The sequence below is a fragment of the Rana temporaria genome, chromosome 4 (assembly GCF_905171775.1).
Source record: "Rana temporaria chromosome 4, aRanTem1.1, whole genome shotgun sequence".
In the NCBI taxonomy this organism is placed as follows: domain Eukaryota; kingdom Metazoa; phylum Chordata; class Amphibia; order Anura; family Ranidae; genus Rana; species Rana temporaria.
In genome coordinates this window covers 254,827,277-254,847,817 of record NC_053492.1, presented here as the reverse complement: position 1 = coordinate 254,847,817, position 20,541 = coordinate 254,827,277, and the positions used below count along the sequence as shown (strand labels likewise).

At 41.7% G+C, this 20,541-nt stretch overlaps 1 protein-coding gene across 3 annotated transcripts in view; it reads left to right on the top strand.

The window, feature by feature from the left end:
* Positions 1 to 20,541, top strand: part of ASCC3 (activating signal cointegrator 1 complex subunit 3) — an 841,816-nt gene that overhangs the window by 106,754 nt on the left and 714,521 nt on the right. For all 3 annotated transcript variants that reach the window (XM_040350155.1, XM_040350157.1, XM_040350156.1), the window contains 2 exons: positions 3,301 to 3,439; positions 10,031 to 10,156. In XM_040350155.1, the coding sequence (XP_040206089.1) occupies positions 3,301 to 3,439; positions 10,031 to 10,156 (265 nt within the window). The remainder of the gene's footprint in view (positions 1 to 3,300; positions 3,440 to 10,030; positions 10,157 to 20,541) is intronic.

Below are 20,541 nucleotides of genomic sequence, written 5' to 3'. Positions count from 1 at the left end.
TTTTCATGGGCAGAAGCCCATGTCCCCTGCATCTCAGCTATCTTTATCCCCGGGGTGGACAATTGGCAAGCGGACTTCCTCAGCCGCCAACAGATGTCCCCAGGGGAGTGGTCCCTCCATCCCGAAGTGTTCCAGGTCATTTGCCGGAAGTGGGGTACTCCGGAGGTGGACATTATGGCGTCCAGATTCAATGCCAAAGTAGCAAACTTTGTCTCTCGAACGAGGGATCCATTGGCCTGCGGGACAGATGCCTTGGTGTGTCCTTGGCATCAGTTTGCGCTAATCTATGCCTTCCCTCCAATACGGATGCTACCCCGTCTTCTTCACAGAATTCAAAGGGAACGCAAGCCAGCGATTCTAGTGGCCCCAGCGTGGCCCCGAAGACCTTGGTACTCCTTGATAAAAAGGATGACCGTAGAGGAGCCTTGGGTCCTCCCTCTACGTCCGGACCTCCTCTCACAAGGGCCATTCTACCACCCTGCCTTACAGGCCCTAAATTTAACGGCCTGGCGGCTGAGTCCCTGATTCTCAGAAACAGAGGCCTTTCAGGGCAGGTCGTTTCTACCCTTATAAACGCAAGAAAACCAGTTTCCAGGTTAATATACTATAGGGTGTGGAAGGCCTATATTACCTGGTGTGAAACCAGGAAATGGGATCCCCGCAAATATACTATTGGGAGAATCCTGGAGTTTTTACAGTTGGGAGTGGAAAAAGGTTTGGCGGTCGGCACAATCAAGGGGCAGGTGTCTGCCTTGTCGGTCTTCTTCCAGAGATCGTTGGCTGCCCATTCCTTAATGAAATCCTTTTTACAAGGTGTTATTCGGGTGAATCCCCCGATTAAAGCTCCCCTGTATCCTTGGGATCTAAATTTGGTTCTATCGGCCTTGCAAAGGCAGCCCTTTGAGCCCTTGTCCGTGATTCCTTTGGTCTTTTTGACTAGGAAACTAGTGTTTCTGGTGGCCATGGCATCCGCCAGAAGGGTGTCGGAGTTGGCAGCCTTGTCATGTAAGGCACCTTATTTATTATTGCATAAGGACAGGGTCGTTTTGCGGCCGCTTCCGTCCTTCCTGCCTAAGGTGGTATCAAATTTTCACCTTAATCAAGATGTGATTCTTCCATCATTTTTTCCAAAGCCTTCTTCTAAGGAAGAGAGGTTACTACATTCCTTGGATGTAGTTAGAGCTGTAAAGATTTACTTGGAAGCTACAGCCCAGATTCGTAAGACGGACGTCTTATTCATTCTGCCGGAAGGGCCCAAGAAGGGCCAGGCAGCGTCTAAGGCCACTATTGCTAAGTGGATTAGGCAGACGATTATTCAGGCCTATGGCCTGAAGGGGAAGAGTCCACCCTTATCGGTTAAGGCTCATTCCACTAGAGCTATAAGTGCCTCTTGGGCAGCGTATCACCAGGTCCCTATGGCTCAGGTCTGCAGGGCAGCAACCTGGTCATCTGTCCACACATTTGCAAAATTTTATCAAATGGACGTTAGGAGGAACGCTGATTCAGCCTTTGGGCAGGCGGTACTGCGGGCCGCAGTTTAATCTCCTCTTGTCCGGTGGCACCTCTTGTTTGGTTTTTTCTGGTTGTCTCCCTCCCCTCATGGAGCATTGCTTGGGGACATCCCATATGTAATGGCTATGCTGCTCTGTGTCCCGTGATGTACGATAAAGAAAAAGGGATTTTTATTAACAGCTTACCTGTAAAATCCTTTTCTTGTAGTACATCACGGGACACAGAGCTCCCACCCCTCTTATGGGGAATTTTGGGATGCATATTGCTTGCTACAAAACTGAGGTACTCCCACTATGGGTGGGGGTTATATAGGGAGGGAACTTCCTGTCGGAGAGTGCCAGTGTCCATCACCTGAAGGTACACTATATAACCCATATGTAATGGCTATGCTGCTCTGTGTCCCGTGATGTACTACAAGAAAAGGATTTTACAGGTAAGCTGTTAATAAAAATCCCTTTTTTTGGATTGAGTGGGGAAGGGTTACACATTCTGTCAAGTAAATATTACTATCAAAGACCCCTTTCACACATGCGGACCATTTACGGATGAAAAAGGGACATGCATGTATCCCTATGAGATAGCGGGTGTCAGCGGATGAACATCCGCTGACACCCGATCAGCGAAAATCCTATTTTTCTATCCATCTGCAGAGCGGATCAGGTGAACACGGACAGACGGTCCGTGTTCATCCTATCCCCCCCATAGGGGAGAGCGGAGATCTGACAGGGCGGTCCCTGCACAATGTACAGGGACCGCCCTGTCATCTGTCAGCTCAGCGGGGATCAACGGAGCGATCCCCACTGAGCAGGTGGATGAGACATGTATGGATCCTCACGGGATCTGTACATGTGAAAGGGGCCTTAGTCTCCATTGGAGTGATTCACCACACCAATTATATTGGTACAGTAAGTGGAAATCCAAAATGATAGAGTTGTCCCCATACCAAGAGGGGAAGGACATTTTCAAAAAGGTACACTACTTCCGTGGACAACAGTCTAAAGGCTCGTACACACTATAAGAAAATCGGGCAAACATTTTCGTCCAAAGAATTTTCATATGATTTTCGTATAGTATGTACACAACTTTCGACATCCAATTCTGAAAGGGACAAACTCCAAAAATGTTCTCGTATTGTAACAGAACAAAGGATTTTCCTTTTAATGTGTTCCGTTTTTGTACGATTTGCTGTGAAACATCGAGAAAAATCGTACAAAACTTTTGCCTATTTTTCTTATAGTGTGTACCCCACTTAAGATGGGATTTTCCTCCATTGTAAGAGATTTTCAATATCTTGTTGAAATTCTGCGACAGGAAATGTCCGTATTGGTCCACAGACAGCACCCTGGCAAGGTTTTAACCTTTGTCTACTCTATAAAAATGGCTTTGCAAACACTTTAAGAAAACACTTTGCAAGTTTTCATTGTCTAAATTTAGAAGGGTTGCATTAACATATTTAGAGAGGTGAATGTGACAAGAATGGTATGTACACACTGAAGTGGGGTGGTTATATGGTCTGCCATAGGTTTTTGAAAATGTAGTCTAGACATATAGTCTAAAATGTGTAGATTTTTTTATAGTTTTGAAATAAGTTGTAAAATGCTAAAGGGCATGACATTTTATTTAGTAGGACTATTAAAAGTATGTCTTTGGTGCACTAAGTAGTATTTGAAACGTGTAATAATGTCAACAAATCAGATTTTTTTTATTACCTTATGATTTAGTTTTTTTAGGAATTTCCATGTGATTTTATTTTAGAAACGTCTAAATCTGTTTTGTATTTTTCTGCAGAGAACAGGCTCTTGTAAGTGCTCGAACCGTGCCAATACTGAGCAGGGACAGAGACTATGGTGAAAGAGTTGTATATCCACATGTTTATGACTGCTATGCAGAAGCTTTGAAAACCTCTGCATTTATTGGTGGTTCAAAGGTATGTCAACAGTGGCAATAGTTTTATTTTTTATAAGTTTTTGCCTATATTACAATTCTCATGATAAAGTGAAATGCAGTAATATGTCATGACATCTCCAAAGAAATGTATATTCAATATGTTTTTTTTTCCTTATATCTAACAATATTTTAGCATAGTTTTCTATCTTCCCCCAGCCTAAATCTACCTACAAAATATTAAAGTGAAGTCACTCACCCTCTTAAAAAAAAAAAGAAATCTATAGAAATATGCAGGCTGCCATTCCAGTCCTCTTTATGAAAATCCAGTGTCTTGAATCCCCATGGGTTTTAATTCTTTGAGTCCATATAAAATGTAGGTGATTTCAGTATTCCAGAATTAAAGCCAGGAGATTAATGAGACATCCAGATAATTAGTATCTGAAATAACCTCTAGCGCAATTAGTTTTTAGTATAAATCTGTCCCAAATCTGGGCAGTACAAACTGAGCTTATATAAGCACGTCAAGCGATCAACCGAGATATAGGCAATTGAGGATTTGTTTAGTCTCCACTTTTACTGTAAATTTGAGCATGGTCATGCTCCTATCAAGTTAAATTTTGCCTCCATTTTGGTCAGAGAGGACACCTATTACATCAAAGGATCTGGCCATCTAATTGCCTCACCTACCACAGGTGCTAAATTTCTGTCCTGATATGTTTCTTGTAAGGGTACCCCTGTTTTTTGTTTGGTCAACTATAATTAATAATTGGGTACTACTAGTTGGAAAAACATCAGTCTGCTTTTTAATTTGTCAATTCACAGTTCAATGTTTTAGCTTGTGTTTGGTATACATGTTTAGGTACTGCTAACCTGTGCTAGGCTCCATCTGTGAACTCGCAGTCTCTGCATGACAGCCATTGGTTACTTTGAATTCTAATTTTATATGTGTATATCAAACAATATTGGAAAGTCTGTAAATGCATTAAACATTTTAGCATACCATAATCCTCTGTAGTTTACATTACATACATACTATTCACTTATTTATTGTATAATATCACTTTTAGCACAGACTCGTTATTGCAAGTAGAAATTAGAGCCTGAGTATGTAAAAGCAGGGCTTTTTATCAGTGAGAACGTGGGGGAAGGCAGTTCCGGCACCTCCTGGACTGACTGTATGTAATGGCAAGGGGTGCTGGGGTGTGCTGAAGGTGCAGGGTGCTCACTGCTGGGGATCTATTTTTGCAGGGAAGTCTGTTGTTGCTGGGAAGGTCTATTGTTGTTGGTGGGGGACCTATTGTTTCTGGGGGGGGGGGGGGGTCTTATGTTGCCTGGGGGGGGAGTCAGTTGTTGCTGAAAGGGGAAAATTTGTTGTGGGTGGTCCATTGTTGTTAGGGGGATCTATTGTTGCTGGCTGCAGGGGATCTATTTTACTGCTTTTCTTGATATTACCAAATTCCATACAAATTACTTAGCAAAATTATACTTGGTTCTATATTGTCTAAAAGGGATGGCACTGGGAGGTTGGTAGGGGGTGGAGAAAAGGGGTGACTTGGAAAGGGGGAGTTCCTGCACCCATTGTCTGAGAAAAAAAGCCCTGTGTAAAAGCATACATAGATGCCCTTGTTTACATATGTCATGTATAAACTGTACATAGAAACAAGGTTTTGTGATACATTACCACACTGTACACAACTAATTGCCCCTCCTCCTCCCTCCTCCTCCCCCTGTTACTGGGCCAGTAGGAGAGAGGAGCGGAGCCGCATGCACAGTAGGGTTCCATCCATTAGGCATGCTTCTGCGTTGGAAGGTCTTTCATGTAAAGTTCTTGTTTTAAGCAAGGACAAAGTCGTTTTGAGACCTAAACCTTCTTTCCTTCTCAAGGTGATTTCTTCTTTCCACCTCAGTGAGGGAATTGTTCTGCCCCAAAACATGACAGTGAAATTGCCCTACATTGCTTAAATGGGCTCAGGGCTGTCTGGGTTTACCTGAAAGCCATAGCCTCTATTTGCAAGTCTGAGTCACTCTTTGTCTCTGCTCACATGTTCTCTTCCAAGTTCTACCTGTCACCGAGAATGTGTTTCCAGCACGACGGCATCGCGCTGATTCTCGGCGACGCGGTGCCGACATCTCGCACTCGCTGGAATAGGAAAAGTACATTCCAGCAAATGCATCATAGAAGCGATTGGTATCCGACTTGGATTCCCGCAATTCTAGCCGCATCGTTTGGTATGAATCATGAGGGGGAACTCCACGCCAAATTTTAAATGAAAAACCGGCATGGGTTCCCCCCCCCAGGGGCATACCAGGCCCTTAGGTCTGGTGTGGATTGTAAGGAGAACCCCCCCTACGCCGAAAAAACGGCGTGGGGGTCCCCCCACAATCCATACCAGATCCGTATCCAAGCACGCCGCCCGGCCGGTCAGGAAAGGAGTGGGGACGAGCGAGTGCCCCCCCTCCTGAGCCATACCAGGCCGCATGCCCTCAACATGGGGGGGTTGGGTGTTCTGGGGCAGGGGGGCGCCCTGTGGCCCCCCACCCCAAGGCACCCTGTCCCCATGTTGATAAGGACAGGGCCTCTTCCCGACAAACCCTGGCCGTTGGTTATCAGGGTCTGCGGGCGGGGGGGCTTATTGGAATCTGGGAGCCCCCTTTAATAAGGGGGCCCCCAGATACCGGCCCCCCACCCTAGGTGAATGAATATGGGGTACATCGTACCCCTACCCATTCACCTGGAAGAAAAATGTCAATAAAAATAAACACACAACACAGGGTTTTAAAATAATTTATTAGTCAGCTCCGGGGGTCTTCTCCGCTCTCCGGGGGTTTTCTCCGCTCTCCAGGGGTCTTCTTCACTCTCTGGGGGTCTTCTTCCATCTTCTCCGCTCTCCGCGGTCGCCTCGGCGCTCCCCGGTTCTTCTCCCGCTCGCTCTCCGGCACCTTCATTCGGGACTGGCCGCCGCTATCTTCTTTTGAGCTCTCTTACTAGCAGCGGCCAGCCTGGTCTTCTGCCTTCTTCTTTTCTTTCGATGTTGATGCGATGCTTATTCCCGCTGTAATGCCGGGTACGTACCCATGCCTACCCAAGAAAACTTTCCTGCTAGGGAACAATAATATATAGTGCTGTATGCTGAACCACCCGGGTCTCTGGAGAGAGCGAGCAGCTGACGGTGGAACGCACGCGATCACGCCGACACGGAGGTGTAGGAGGCATTGGAATCCGTGCTTTACTGACAAGTCTGCAGCCCCAGTGCCGGGCTGGGCACTTATTAATGTAAGTGGCCACTTGGCCCATGTTCTTTTATTCCTATTTTTAATAAAACCGGTTGCACTATGGAAGTCTCTTTCTGTTCCATGTCCCATCTTTGAAAACTGGAGAAAAGGTTTTTTATCTATCATCCGTGACGTATGATATGCATGCAGGCATTATCCTGCATAAGTGATGCCGACCATCTTTTTCAATAAAGAGGTCCAAAGGTTCTGGTAAGCGCATTACCACTATCTGAGCACGTTTGGGTGTCGATCGTCTAATACTATGGTGAAGGAGCACTCAAAGGCACTATTTGAATAAGAAGATATTTAAAAATGGTAGTTTGGTGGTGGTAATATGGTGGGAGAAATTTGATGGGGGAAATATGATGGGGGGCAGTTTTTGGTGGGGGCAGTTTGATGGGGCAATAGGATGGGGGGGCGTTTTTGATGGGGCACTTTTTGATGGGGCCAGTTTTTGATGGGGCAATAGGATGGGGCAGTTTTTGATGGATCAATCGGATGGGGGCAATTTTTGATGGGACAATAGGATGGAAGCAATTTTGATGGTGCAGTTTTAATGGCAGTTTTTTATGGGGGGGCACTTTTTGATGGGGCAATATGATGGAGTTTTTGATGGGGGCAATTTTGATGGGACAGTTTGATGGGCCAATAGAATTGGGGCAGTTTTTGATGGGCCCATTTTTTATGGGGCCAGTTTTTGATGGGTCAATAGGATCGGGGCAAGCTTGATGGGGCAGTTTTTGATGGGGGCATCGGATGGGGCAGTTTTGATGGCAGTTTGTAATGGGACAATTTGATGGGGGCAATTTTTGATGGGGCAATAGGATGGTGCAGTTTTTGATGGGGGTAGTTTGGTGGTGGTAATATGGTGGGAGAAATTTGATGGGGGAAATATGATGGGGGCAGTTTTGATGGTAGAAATTTTATGGGGCAATTTTATGGGGCAGCTCCTGCAAAAGGTAATTACTTTTAAAAAGATGCTAATTAGTGGGAATGCTGATTCTCCCTTCAACCTTTTCTTACGGATTTAAGCTATTCATCCAGTTAGCTTTAGCAATTCAGCATTCCCACGCATTTTCTGCAGGAAATGCATTTTCTAGTTTTAATTCTAATTTTATTCCGTAAGTTTTTTGGCTCTGCAAACTTCTGCATACTTTTAGCTATTAAGACCATTCAACTTTTAAAATGTTCATCTCTTTCAGTTAATGATGGGACTTTTTCTACTATTTATACTTTTTAAAATATTAAGCTTTTAGACACATTGAAGTCAATGAGAGCATGCTTCAAATCCTTAAAATCCTTAAAATCTTCTCCGCTACCAAAAGTTTTAGCACCTTCATACTTTCACCTACAGACAGCAAACAAACATTAAAATGTTCACAAAATATTCTGCTATCCGGCTATATCTTTTTAGCTTGATATCTTTTACAGTTTTTGTGAAAAAGCTGTTTAAGTTTAGTGATCCTTTTATTAATGTTTAGTGATTGTCTATGGAGCTGGTTAGAGTGGATGATGTCATCGCTACAGCACAGAGCTTTAAAAAAATGATCTTTATAGAGAAGGATCAAATTGCTCTCACACCCACAAGATCTACTTGTCATACACAATTTATACACCAAAACGTAGGTATTTTTGTCTAGTTTCGGGCAAATTCGTTTTGTGATACACCTTTTACTTTCGGCTGGTTGAGCTTCCAAATAACAAGAGTTCCACACTTTCTTCCATTGACTGTCATATAAAAAATTCTTCAGATTTCCCAGCGAAACGCACAGAGAACTTTTTTAAATCGCTGACATGCCCATATTCTTAAGTTTATCAACATAAATTTCATATCGATACGTTCACAAAGGCTGTGTGTCTCTAACGGTGAAGTCGCTGTTTCGATAGCATGTACTGTTGTGGATTTATTAAGGCTTGTTTGAAGGGTTCTCTCACTCATTAGGTGTTGGGATTAAAGGGGTTGTAAAGGTAAAACGTGTTTTCCCTAAATAGCTTCCTTTACCTCAGTGCAGTCCTCCTTCACTTACCTCATCCTTCGATTTTGCTTTTTAAATGTTCTTATTTCTTCAGAGAAATCCTCACTTCCTTTTCTTCTGTCTAACTCGACACAGTAATGCAAGGCTTTCTCCCTGGTGTGGAGAAAGCCTCTTGCAGATAGAGAAAGGAGCTGTGTGTTAGTGGGCGTCCTGCTCACCCCCTCCCCCCTCAAGAGGCTTTCTCCACACCAGGGAAAAAGCCTTGCATTACTGTGTGGAGTTACAGACAGAAGAACAGGAAGTGAGGATTTCTCAGAAGAAATGAGGACATTTAAAAGCAAAATCGAAGGATGAGGTAAGTGAAGAAGGACTGCACTAAGGTAAATAAAGCTATTTAGGGAAAAATTGTTTTACTTTAATGATCAAAGAGAGGCTTTATAAGTACTGAAGGAACACTGCTTGTATGCCCTAAAGATAGTGTAGGGGTTATGGTGAATGGCTTTGGTGTGGACTTAGCAATTCAGCTATTCAGCATTCCCACACATTTTCTGCAGGAAATGCATTTTCTAGTTTTTTTATATTCATGCTGCTAAAATTTTTAAATAGATAAGCAAGTATATCATACTTTCTTTAAAAACATTTTTTTTAGTTATTTCCTGGTTTCCAGGCCTAGGCAAATGATGTCATAAATCCCAGGAGTCCTCAGTAGGGGAGGAGGGTCTTTTTCAGCTAAGCACACCCTCTCCTGCTAAGGGCAGGTGCGTTCCAGGAAGTACCGTAAATGCTTCATGAACCATCTGCCCTTGCTCAAGATGGCCATGGCCAGAAATGCTAGGGGGGTGTTTTTCACAAGGATTTATTAACAAATAAAAGCATGGAGACATAGATGGATGGGGGAGTTTGCTTTGAATTATAAAAAAATAAATGAAACTGTGTTTTTGGTTTGTGGTGCTCAGATGCAGTGACTATCCACTTGAAAGTGCTGCCTTACTAAATACTGTAAGCATGCAGGAGAAACCTGTGTAGACGGTTCTAGGTGGCCCTTTCTTGTGCATTTTTTGCCACTGCCACTACCAGTTGAGCCTGTCCTCCTTACAACGCATATCTGGCCAAAGCATCAGGAGAGGAGAGGACACCCACATAGACAGCCTGTGGGGGGTGGGGTGTTGTTTGTTTGCCAAAAAAGAAGAACCCACCAGCCGCCACTGACCAGATTGTACTTGGCATATTGTGATTTCATTGTCCAGCCATTATAATGAACTGCAGAGCTTCATTTGTGCATGTTTGTTTAGGATTCGAGTGCTATTATTTTTTTAAATGTTCGTGTACACTGTTTAATCATGTTAACACTTGTACATTTATTTTTATTTTTGATACTTTAGTTACTCTTACCAGAAGGTATTCAGAGAGAAAATAACAAAATCTATGAAGAAGTTCGGATTCCTGCCACCGAACCAATGCCTGTTGGCTTTGAAGAGAAGCCAGTGTTCATTAAAGATCTGGATGAGGTGAGCAGTGCTGCATTTGTCTTCATTTTCAGTACAGTTACTTAACATTTTTTATTGAAATGATTAAAATACTCAGTACTTAATCTGTAGAAATATTTACAAAACTCAGATTAAGGTCATCCAAATTACTTTCTGACTTTAGCTCAATTGTTGTTCTTACTAGAAAATATCAGTAGTTCACCAAGTGGTTTCACTTTTTTTTTTTCATTATGATGTTTTTTTTTTTTTACTATTTGAAAACCTATTTCGTCAACTTCAAGGCAGATATAAAAAGTTATATGTTCTGTTTCACAACAGACACTCGCAAAATGAAAATAGAGTTTTCAGTTATGGGTATTTTTTTTTACTGCACATATCTGATTACTACAGCATTGGAGAAAATTCACATAAAACACATCTTGTAGGACTGTTTCCTAACCCAATATCCTATTGCTTATTGCATCTGAAAAGAACAGGACAGATTACTTAATTTCAAAACAATCGATAGGCTGGACCCTGCTGCTTCTCGTACAATAAAGGGTTCCACCTTAGACCCCTTTCACACTAAGGCGGTTTTCAGTTGTTTTAATGCTAGAAATAGCACCTGAAAACGCCTCCCATTCATTTCATTGCACCTTTTCACACCGGGGAGGTGCGTTTGTGGGACATTGGGAAAAGTCCTGCAAGCAGCAACTTTGTGGTGGTTTGGGAGCACTGTATGCTCCCAAAACGCCCTGCCCATTGAAATTAAGTGGCACAACTTCTTTGGGGTTAAAAGCGCCCCACTAGTGGCCGAAATGTGCCGCTTAAACAGTACTCTAAAGTGTTGCTAAAACGAGCATCGCTTTAGCGCTAATGCGTGCCCAGTGTTAAAGGGGTCTTAGGGTTACACCATTAATTTCTGCCCTGAAGCAGTAGGAATGAAGGTCTCAAGCATTGTACCACCAGTGACGTAGTAAGGGGGTTGCAGTCCGCACCGGTTGCACGCTCACTTTAAGTGCTGCGGCTACCTACTCTGCAGTGCCATGCAACAGAAAAATCTCAGGTGGCCACAGCACCCCCATTGAGTGTGCAACCGCTGTTTATATGACAGAGCCAAGAGGACTTTCTCTCACTTTGAGCTCATGCTGCATGGTCTTTTGAGTAAATTTTTTTTAGGGGGGGGGGGGGGGGGCAGAAATCTGCGCTAAGGGGTCTGATCATTGTAAGCACCCCTGTCAGTGGTAAATGGTTTGTCTCAACCCTCAAACAGCTACATCTGCAGGACAGCTTGTTTTGTTGAACAACAACAGATTTACATCACAGATTTATGGATCAGCAGGTGAAAATAAAATAAATAAAGCCTACTGAAAATGAATGCAGCCGCTTCGTCTAAAAATAGATAAGCTAAAATATAATATATGTTTGCTGTGTGACAGCTGTTGGTCCTTCCTCAGATACAGTGAAGGAGTAAGTCCATGGAGGACAGGAAGTATGTTTTTCACAGGTTTACCGGGTAAAAATAATCCATCACATTCAAAGATTGTTAAGCAGCAGTGTATTGCATTTTTGTTTTTGAATTTAGATACACTTTACAATATTACAGTCTATTGGTTCATAGGTGTGTTAGCTGCATTATTTTTCCCTGTTTACTTTCACATGATAATTCTGCATTTTATTTTGTCAGGATACATTAATTTTCTGCAGAAAAATAGACTTTTGGTTATGCTATGTATACAATATGTATTTTAATTTTTTTTACAAGTTTGCCAGTTTTATTCTGCGTTCTACAATAAAATGAAAGTGTCCACAAAAATGTTTGACTTGTATGATGCAATGGGGAGTGCAAAATTTGGTGCAGCTCTGCATAGAAACCAATCGGCTTCCAGGTTTTCTGGTCAAAACTTGTGGTGTTAAAAGCTTATTGGCTCCCATGCACAGCTGCACCAGATTTTTGCACTCTTCAGTTTTAGTAAATCAACCCCTCTATGTCAATAATATTTGCAATTTTATTGTTGTGTGTTGTGTTATATTTTAAAGGCTAAGTTCACCTTTTAGAAAAAAAATTAATAAATGCACACACAGGAGCCTGTAAAGCATTGCACCCATGATCAGTGGATTGTGAGTACAATGTTAGGCTCGGCAGACACTTACTACAGTTTTCTGCTCTCACCTCCATAGGGCTTTTTGTTAAAAAGCTAGAGGAAGTGTCGGTGAACTATGAAAACACTCATGTGTGCCCTTGTAGTTCATTGAGAACTACAAGCTGTCTGCCATATTGGCAGGAGGGACTTGTAGCTTATTTTGCAAATCACTGTGAATGAACAATGTGGTTGTGCAGGCAGAGCCCCGCTGTCACAGTGAAGGGGGTGAGCGGGATACACATTGAAACATGTTACACCCTAAACGCAGGTGTAACATGTTTTAAAGGTGAACTCTAAATGAAACTGTCATAAATAGGTGAACTTGCCTTAACATCTGCTTCCTGTGATCCCCCGCACAGCAGTGATCACACTAGCAGTCCACACTGAAGTCTGTCTAAAACGATGATGAATGTGCTTACAGTAGTAGAGAGCACAGGGATGCCCTCATATACTGTCTCCTTCATCATTTTCTGTGTCGGTCCTGAACCAGGATGTATTGCCTCACTGCATCTCAGTTTACAGGGAGATCTATGACCTGGCTTTGCTTTGGGCAGGTATGTCTTGATCACAAGACTAGCTTGTAAACAGAAGTGCACGTCCTTTGCTAGGTTAACATACATGTATACATGTAGTGTTTATTTAGTGGTTTCTCAGAGTTCCACTTTACAGACCCCCATCAAATGTAGTTAATCATTTGCAACAAAGCTTTGTTTACATTAAAGCAGTTTTCAGCTCTGAATGGTTATGTCAGCAGCCTAAACAGTTATTCAGGAGTAAGTGCACTTTACAAGTCCCCAAATAGATGCATCCAATTGATTTTTCAAACTGCTGATACAGTCAAGGTAGTGCATAAACCTAGCCTCTCTACTGCAGTAACTTAATGGTCCGTTAACAAAACAAAAATGCACTTCCAGCAATTCGAATTGGTGCTAGCTCTTGCCTCTGGGAATGCATCTGGCTGTGGCACCTGTATTCATGTAAGCTGCATACTTAATGAATAATGCCTCGGTCTTAGTTTTCATCGATTTTTGCTTTCTGGTCTGTGTACAGTAACTTGTTTATTTCAACCAAAATTTTAGGAAGGTTTTTTTTTTATTATTATACACAGTTAAAATTGGTAGTAGCAAATGCATTGTCTTGATAAGTAATCAATATATAATTAAATGCCTGAATTCAGGGCTTGCTGACTGTACCCCATTTCCTGACTTGATTTTGAGTATTTAATTCATGAAATGTAGTTTTTTATTTTTATTTATAGATTACCAAATGACTTTATAGATACATATTGTATTGAACAACTTGTGTATATAGTGTTTTTCAGCCCTTCATCTTAGTATTCCGACTGACAAGCACCTCAGCTGCAAAGTCTGTCTTTCTTTCATGTTGTTTGTATGTTCTCTTCTCAAACTAAAAACCGTCTCATTACTTTGTTCAGACGTTCACATACCTGTGCTGCTAAATAGGCGTGCATGTGATGTGACTGTTTTTGTCCTTTCTTATCTCTGCAGTAAAAGTGAGAACAATGAAGGTTCGTTCAATAATTTCTATTTAGACATATCCAGCTTCTAACTGCCTTCTTACTTGGTTATCTCAAATGCTAATTGGTTCCTGTATTCATTTGTTGTCCGAGTTTGTTCGATTATGACAGTTAAGATAATGAGGATACTAGGTGTTAGTAAATGCAAAGAAATCAGTCTTCTCAGTACCTCTTGGCGGTGCTCATCGGTCTTTATGGTTTTAATATACCGTTGCTTCACAGACTTTGTTCCAAGAAAGGCATTGTTTAATATTCTGTGCTGCTGAGAAAAGGCAAGTTGAAAACATATGTACTTCAGTTGGAAAAATTACTATCCACTTATGTTGGCTGCACAACTGGCAAGCGTGATAGCAATTTGTAAAAACATTTAACGAAAAAAAAAAGAATGCATTGAATTGAGTGTTTCACAGCAAAACAGCCAATGAAGAGGAAACGCCTTTAAACTGGCAACACAATAATTTGCTGCTATAGTTTTTTGGTCACTCAGAACTTAGTTCACCAAAAAAAAAATCATAAATGCACATCTTTTTGGAGGTTAAAAATGAGCATTTATTATATTTTTACTCAGCAGCTCTTAAAGCATTGCACCCATAATAACCAGATCATAGGTGCAACTCCAGGATCCTGCAGGCTCTCAGTTAGCTGGCTGCCTGTACCTTCCATATAGGCAGACAGTTTACTACACTGTAGGAAGAATCGATGAACTACGAGACAGCTCATCAAGCACCCTTGCAGTTTATTCAGAGCTATAAGCCATCTGCCATGGTGGAAAGCGGTAGCTGTAGTTCATTCATTCATTCACAGGAAACTGTGAATAAATGACGAGGCCATGTGGGTGGAGCCCCACAAGCCAGCACCACTTTTTTAATTGTGACAGCGGGTGTGGGGAGAGTATCCCCTGCCTACTGTTACAATAAAGGATTGGTGGGGGGGTATGGCCAGGTGCTCTTTAAACCCTAAATACGGGGTGTAATATCTTACCAAAGGTGAACGTATCCTTTTATAGTGGTTGTGAAGGTAAATGGTTTTTACCTTAATGCAATTTCTGCTTTAAGGTAAAGAACCTTACAATAACAATGCCCTCCAGCTCTTCACCTTAAACACTTACTTGAGTCCTGTATTGATCTAGCGCTGTGCTCGGCTTCGATTCTTCTCTTTTTTTTTTCTTTTTTTTTACTCAAAAGCTTCTGAAACCATTGGCTCCTGCTACCCTCAGTCAAATCATGTAAGGAGGGAGGGGGTGGGCCAGGTCTACCCCCATAGCATGCCGCTTGCTATGGGGAAAGACACAGAAGAGGGGTAGTCAAGCTCACCAGCATGGGACCCCAGAAGAGGAGGATAAGGGGCCACTCTACCATTGCACAGAGCAGTTAAATGTATCATGCTTATTATTTCAAGAAAAATAAACAGTAGCTTTTACAACAGCTTTAAATCATTGGTGGTTCCTACCATGAACCATTAAGGGTACTTTTACTTTGGGGCGGCGGGTCCATTAGCGGTAAAGTGCCACTAGTTTTAGCGGTGCTTTTCGGCTGCTAGCACAGCAAAACTGTGGTTAAATTTCAGCCAAATTGCGTGTGTTTTCGGGGGGGGCCATAATCTGCACCTTTTCCTCCATTTGCAAAATGGCGATAACCCTATTTTCTGTCGCAATTTTTTTGTGGCTGAAATTTTTTGTGCATCTCAAAAATGTATTTGTAAATAAATTGGTAAAAATAATATAAACCGATATCAAACAACATTTTTAAATCTTCTAAACTTAAAGGAAATAAAACTGACCCAAAACCTTTAGACCTTTGGTTTTAACCCTTTGGTTTCTCTTGAAGTTCTGCATATCTGTTACCTTTTTAACAAAGGGCAGAAATATTTTTTCTGAAAATATGTGTCTATTAGGCACAATCTTTAGCCATCTACTGCTTAAGTTCATTTTTTTTACCCGTGAGATTGTGTTCCGTTTTTAGTTTCTTAATTCGCTGACAAGTACTGGCTGCATCGTGGCAGGACCAATTTGCATAAGGCAGGAAAAAAAAAACCTCTTCCATCTTAAGAATCACTATCTCTGATAAATGGCTTGAGCTTTTTACCTAAAGTGGGTGCTCGAGGTAGGATTTATTTCTTTGTTACATGCCATTTCCATTTCCTTTTAGTTACAGTACATAATTAATGACCTAAATAAAAAGTGGATTTCTTTGCTTAATGCATAGGAATTATTATAAAATCAATAAAGCCCTTTCTTTCAGTAATGTTTTGTTGCTTTTATAATTTTAGCAAGTAAGCAGGGCTGGGTGAAGTTAGACACATTAGTGCATAAATTACCATGTTTATACTATCCTTTGGAAGGCTTAGCAGTTAATATCACTATGGTTCTGCGGTCATAATTCTCTCCAAGACCTGCATAATCATTCTTTATTTCTGCACTTATTATCATGTGGCATTTCTTGTGTAACAATTAGGGGAGACCAGCACTTTAACATTGGTCTTGTTGGATTTCAGAATACCTCAAGTAGTAATGAACAGCTAAGACTAACACAAATGTTGGCATTGAATAGTTTGTGTTAGTTGGCTCAGGTAGCATATAAAAATTACCAATTTACTGTCATCTACAGCATTACCATGAGCATTAAACCTTATCGCTTTGCAGGAATTGTCTATTACTTAAAGTGAAAAGTCTTCTAGGATTTACTTTTTGCTATTTTGTTGCAGGGGCTGCATCAAAAGGCATTTAAGCAGAAAGTCTGTCATATTTCTGGAAGCTGGTTTCTGCAATGAATGGGGAAATAATATTTCCTTACTCATTTTAGTTCAAAATATCGTTTAAGGCTAGTTTACTGGTAGCTGCTTTTCCTTTTTTTTTTTGTCATTGCTTTACATTTGCCTATCTGTATTCATGTATTTTGTAGTGTTTGGTATGTCTGAATGTTCACAATTGAACATGATTTTGTACGTTTTTTGAGAAGAGAAAGAGCAATGCTGATTTTCTCAGGAACAGTGCTGGATCACTATTGGACTCGGTAGGTATTGAGGAAGGGGAGGGGAGGAGCTCTACATGAAAGGTGTTTTTTACCTTAATGCAGAGGATACGGCTGCGCAAATAGGTGTACAGGTACATTTTCTTTTAATTTGCAAGCTGTGTGGTCGCGCACGTGATGCCGGCATCGCTTGCTACCCTGCCGTGAGCTCCATGCTTGCGCCCGCGGACCTGATTGCTGCCGGTGTCCTGCGATTGGGTCACAGAGCTGAAGAACGGGGAGATGTTAGTGTAAACACAACATCTCCCCGTTCTGCCTAGATGACACTGTCACTGATCGTGTTCCCTGTCATTGGGAACAACGATCAGTGATGTTTCATGGCAAGCCACACCCCCTAACAGTTGCAAGCACTCCCTAGGACACATTTAACCCCTTCAGCGCCCCCTACAGGTTAACCCCTTCACTGCCAGTGTCATTTTTACAGTAATTAGTGCATTTTTATAGCATTGATCGCTGTAAAAATGATAATGGTGTCAAAAGTGTCTGATGTGTCCGCCATTATGTCGCAGTCATGATAAAAATCGCTGATCGCCGCCATTACTAGTAAAAAAAAAAATATATTAATAAAAATGCCATAAAACTATCCATTATTTTGTAGACGCTATGGGCCAGATTCACAAAAGAGATACGATTGTTGTATCTATGCGCCTGATTCATAGAATCAGGTTACGCATATATAGCCCTAAGATCCGACAGGTGTAAGTGACTTACACCGTCGGATCTTAGGCTGCAATTCTAGGCCGGCCGCTAGGTGGCGATTCCATTGCGGTCGGCGTAGAATATGCAAATGACTAGTTACGCCGGTTCACGAACGTCCGCTTTGCCCGTCTATGTAAATTTACGTTGTTTCCGTAGAGATACGTCGCGTAAAACTAAATCTACCCTCTAGGTGGTCTAGCCAATGTTATGTATGGCCGTCGTTCCCGCGTCGAAATTTGAAATTTCACGGCGTTTGCATAAGTCGTCCGTGAATGGCGCTGGACGCCATTTACGTTAACGTCGAAACCAATGACGTCCTTGCGACGTCATTTAGCGCAATGCACTTCGGGTAATTTAAGGGACGGAGCATGCGCAGTACGTTCGGCGCGGGAACGCGCCTAATTTAAATGGTCCCCGCCCCATTTGAATTAGGCGGGCTTGCGCCGGGCGGATTTACGCTACACCGCCGCAAGTTTACAGGCAAGTGCTTTGTGAATCAAGCACTTACGCTGTAAACTTGCGGCGGTGTAACGTAAATGGGATACGTTACGCCGCCGCAGCGTAGCCCGATTCTATGTGAATCTGGCCCTATAACTTTTGCGCAAACCAATCAATAAACACTTATTGAATTATTTTTTTACCAAAAATATGTAGAATTTTACGCATTGGCCTAAACCGAGGAAACATTTTTTGTTTTATATTTTTTTGGGGGATATTTATCTATTTATTATAGCAAAACGCTAAAAATATTACATTTTGTTTATAGCACAAAAAATAAAAACCAGAGGTGATCAAATACCACCAAAAGACAGCTCTATTTGTGGGAAAAAAAGGATGTCAATTTGTTTGGGAGCCAGATCGCAAGACCGCACAATTGTCAGTTAAAGCGACGCAGTGCCAAATCGCAAAAAGTGGCCCGGTCTTTAACCAGCCAAATGGTCCGGGGCTTAAGTGGTTAAGGTAAAAATAACTTTTGCCTTTAGCCTCTAGCATCAACCACTTTAGCCTCTTAGCATCAACCAGCAGACTATGTGAAAATGTTATATTTGTCTAATTTTATAAACTTTTGGCCACGGCAGTACAGCCCACCCTTGCGCTTTTTCTCACAGGAATGTCTGATGCTCATACATCAGTACAGTGTGCAAGAGACCTGAAACATTATATTCTTCCTAGTATAATATATTGTTTCTAAACAATATAGATCCCAAATCAAACCTCGGATTAGATGTCTAATTCATGAAAAGACGTAATGTGAAACTAGTACTTTCCAGTACACTTATAAATCTAAAGAGTAAGATGTTCTTAGTGTTCCAAATGTCAAACACTATAATAAAGCATCCCAGATCACACAACTCGACAGCTTTATTCACTGTTCCTTACCTACTTGTTAAGGTATTGCTGAAGCGAAGGAATAAACATTTGTAAAAGTCTGATTGTGACTGGATAGTGGAGAGAAACCTATAATCCTCTCACCAAGCCTTTCTCACTCCATGTAGGCTTAGCATTAAGTCTTTTCTTTTGTTTGTTTATTCCTGAACTCTCTACATGGCAATATTAAAACAATGCATAGATTTCAAATTTCTACATCTATGTAGCTTTCTGTGGTAGCTAGACTATAAACTCAAATTTATTCTACTTCATGTTACTTTCTAGGTTCACTATAAACCCATTAATCTGTCTACAGTGTGGGCAAGATACATTGTTTCTGAATCATATGGTCAGAGAAAGTCTGCCAGCATAAAACTCAGGGATAAGACTTAAAGCAGTATTAAACCCAAAAAGAAAAATCTAACAATGCTGAGATGTGGTGGCTGTATTATTTTTTTTTTGTCTTTTTTTTCCCCTTTTATTTCAGCTGGTGATTCAGCAAGTAACACACTTCTTGTCTTGGGGTGTCTGCATTCTGGATGGAAGTAGTAAACACCTTTGGGCTGCAGCATTGTTAGTGAGAGGGTAGTGTTAAAGTAGCAGATTTGGATGACCTTAACTAACAAATTGAAGCTGAACTTCAGTTGTCATTTCATAAGCAGTTGCAGAAATATTTTTTCTTTTGGGATAAAGGGTTTAAATAAAGGCAAGACATTGCTTTTGGTGACCAGGTTTGCACACATCTCAGGAGGGATTTTTTTCCACTCTTTTAAGATCTTCTCTAAATTCATTGCTTGGCAACTCAAAGTTTCTGTAGGATTAAGGTCTGGAGACCGACTAGGCCAATCCATGACTTTAATGTGCTTCTTCTTGAGCCACTCCTTTGGTATGTTTTGGGTCATTGTCATGGTGGAAGACCCATACACGACCCGTCTTTAGTGTTCTGGCTGAGGAAAGAAGGTTCTAATCCAAGATTTTACAATACATGGCCACATCCATTAGCCCCTCAAGTCAGCCTGCAGTTTTAGCAGAGAAACAGCCCCAAAGCATCATGTTTCCACCTATCTGCTTGACTGTAGGGATTGGTGTTCTTGGGGTCATACTCTGCATTTTTCTTTCTCCAAACATGGCGAGTCGAATTAATGCCAAAGAGCTCAATTTTGGTATCATCTGACCATAGCACTTTCTCCCAATCCTCTGAATCATTTAGATGTCCATTGGCATGACTGCACATGTGCCTTCTTGAGGAGGAAGATACGCCATGTTTGGAGGAAGAAAAATGCTGACTATGACCCTAAGAACACCATCCCTACAGTCAAGCAAGGAGGTGATGGGCCAATGAACAAGGCTATATATTGTAAAGTCTTGGATGAGAACCTTATTCCCTCAGCCAGAACACTGAAGATGGGTCATGGATGGGTCTTTCCTCATGACAATGACCCAAAACATACCACCAAGGCAACACAGGAGTGGCTCAAGAAGAAGCACATTAAGGTCGTGGAGTGGCCTAGCCAGTCTCCAGACCTTAATCCTATAGACAATTTATGGAGGGAGCTAAAACTGAGTTGCCAATCAACAGCCATATAACCTTAAGGATTTAGAATAGATCTGGAAAGAAGAGTGGGTCAAAATCCCTCTTGAGATGTGTGC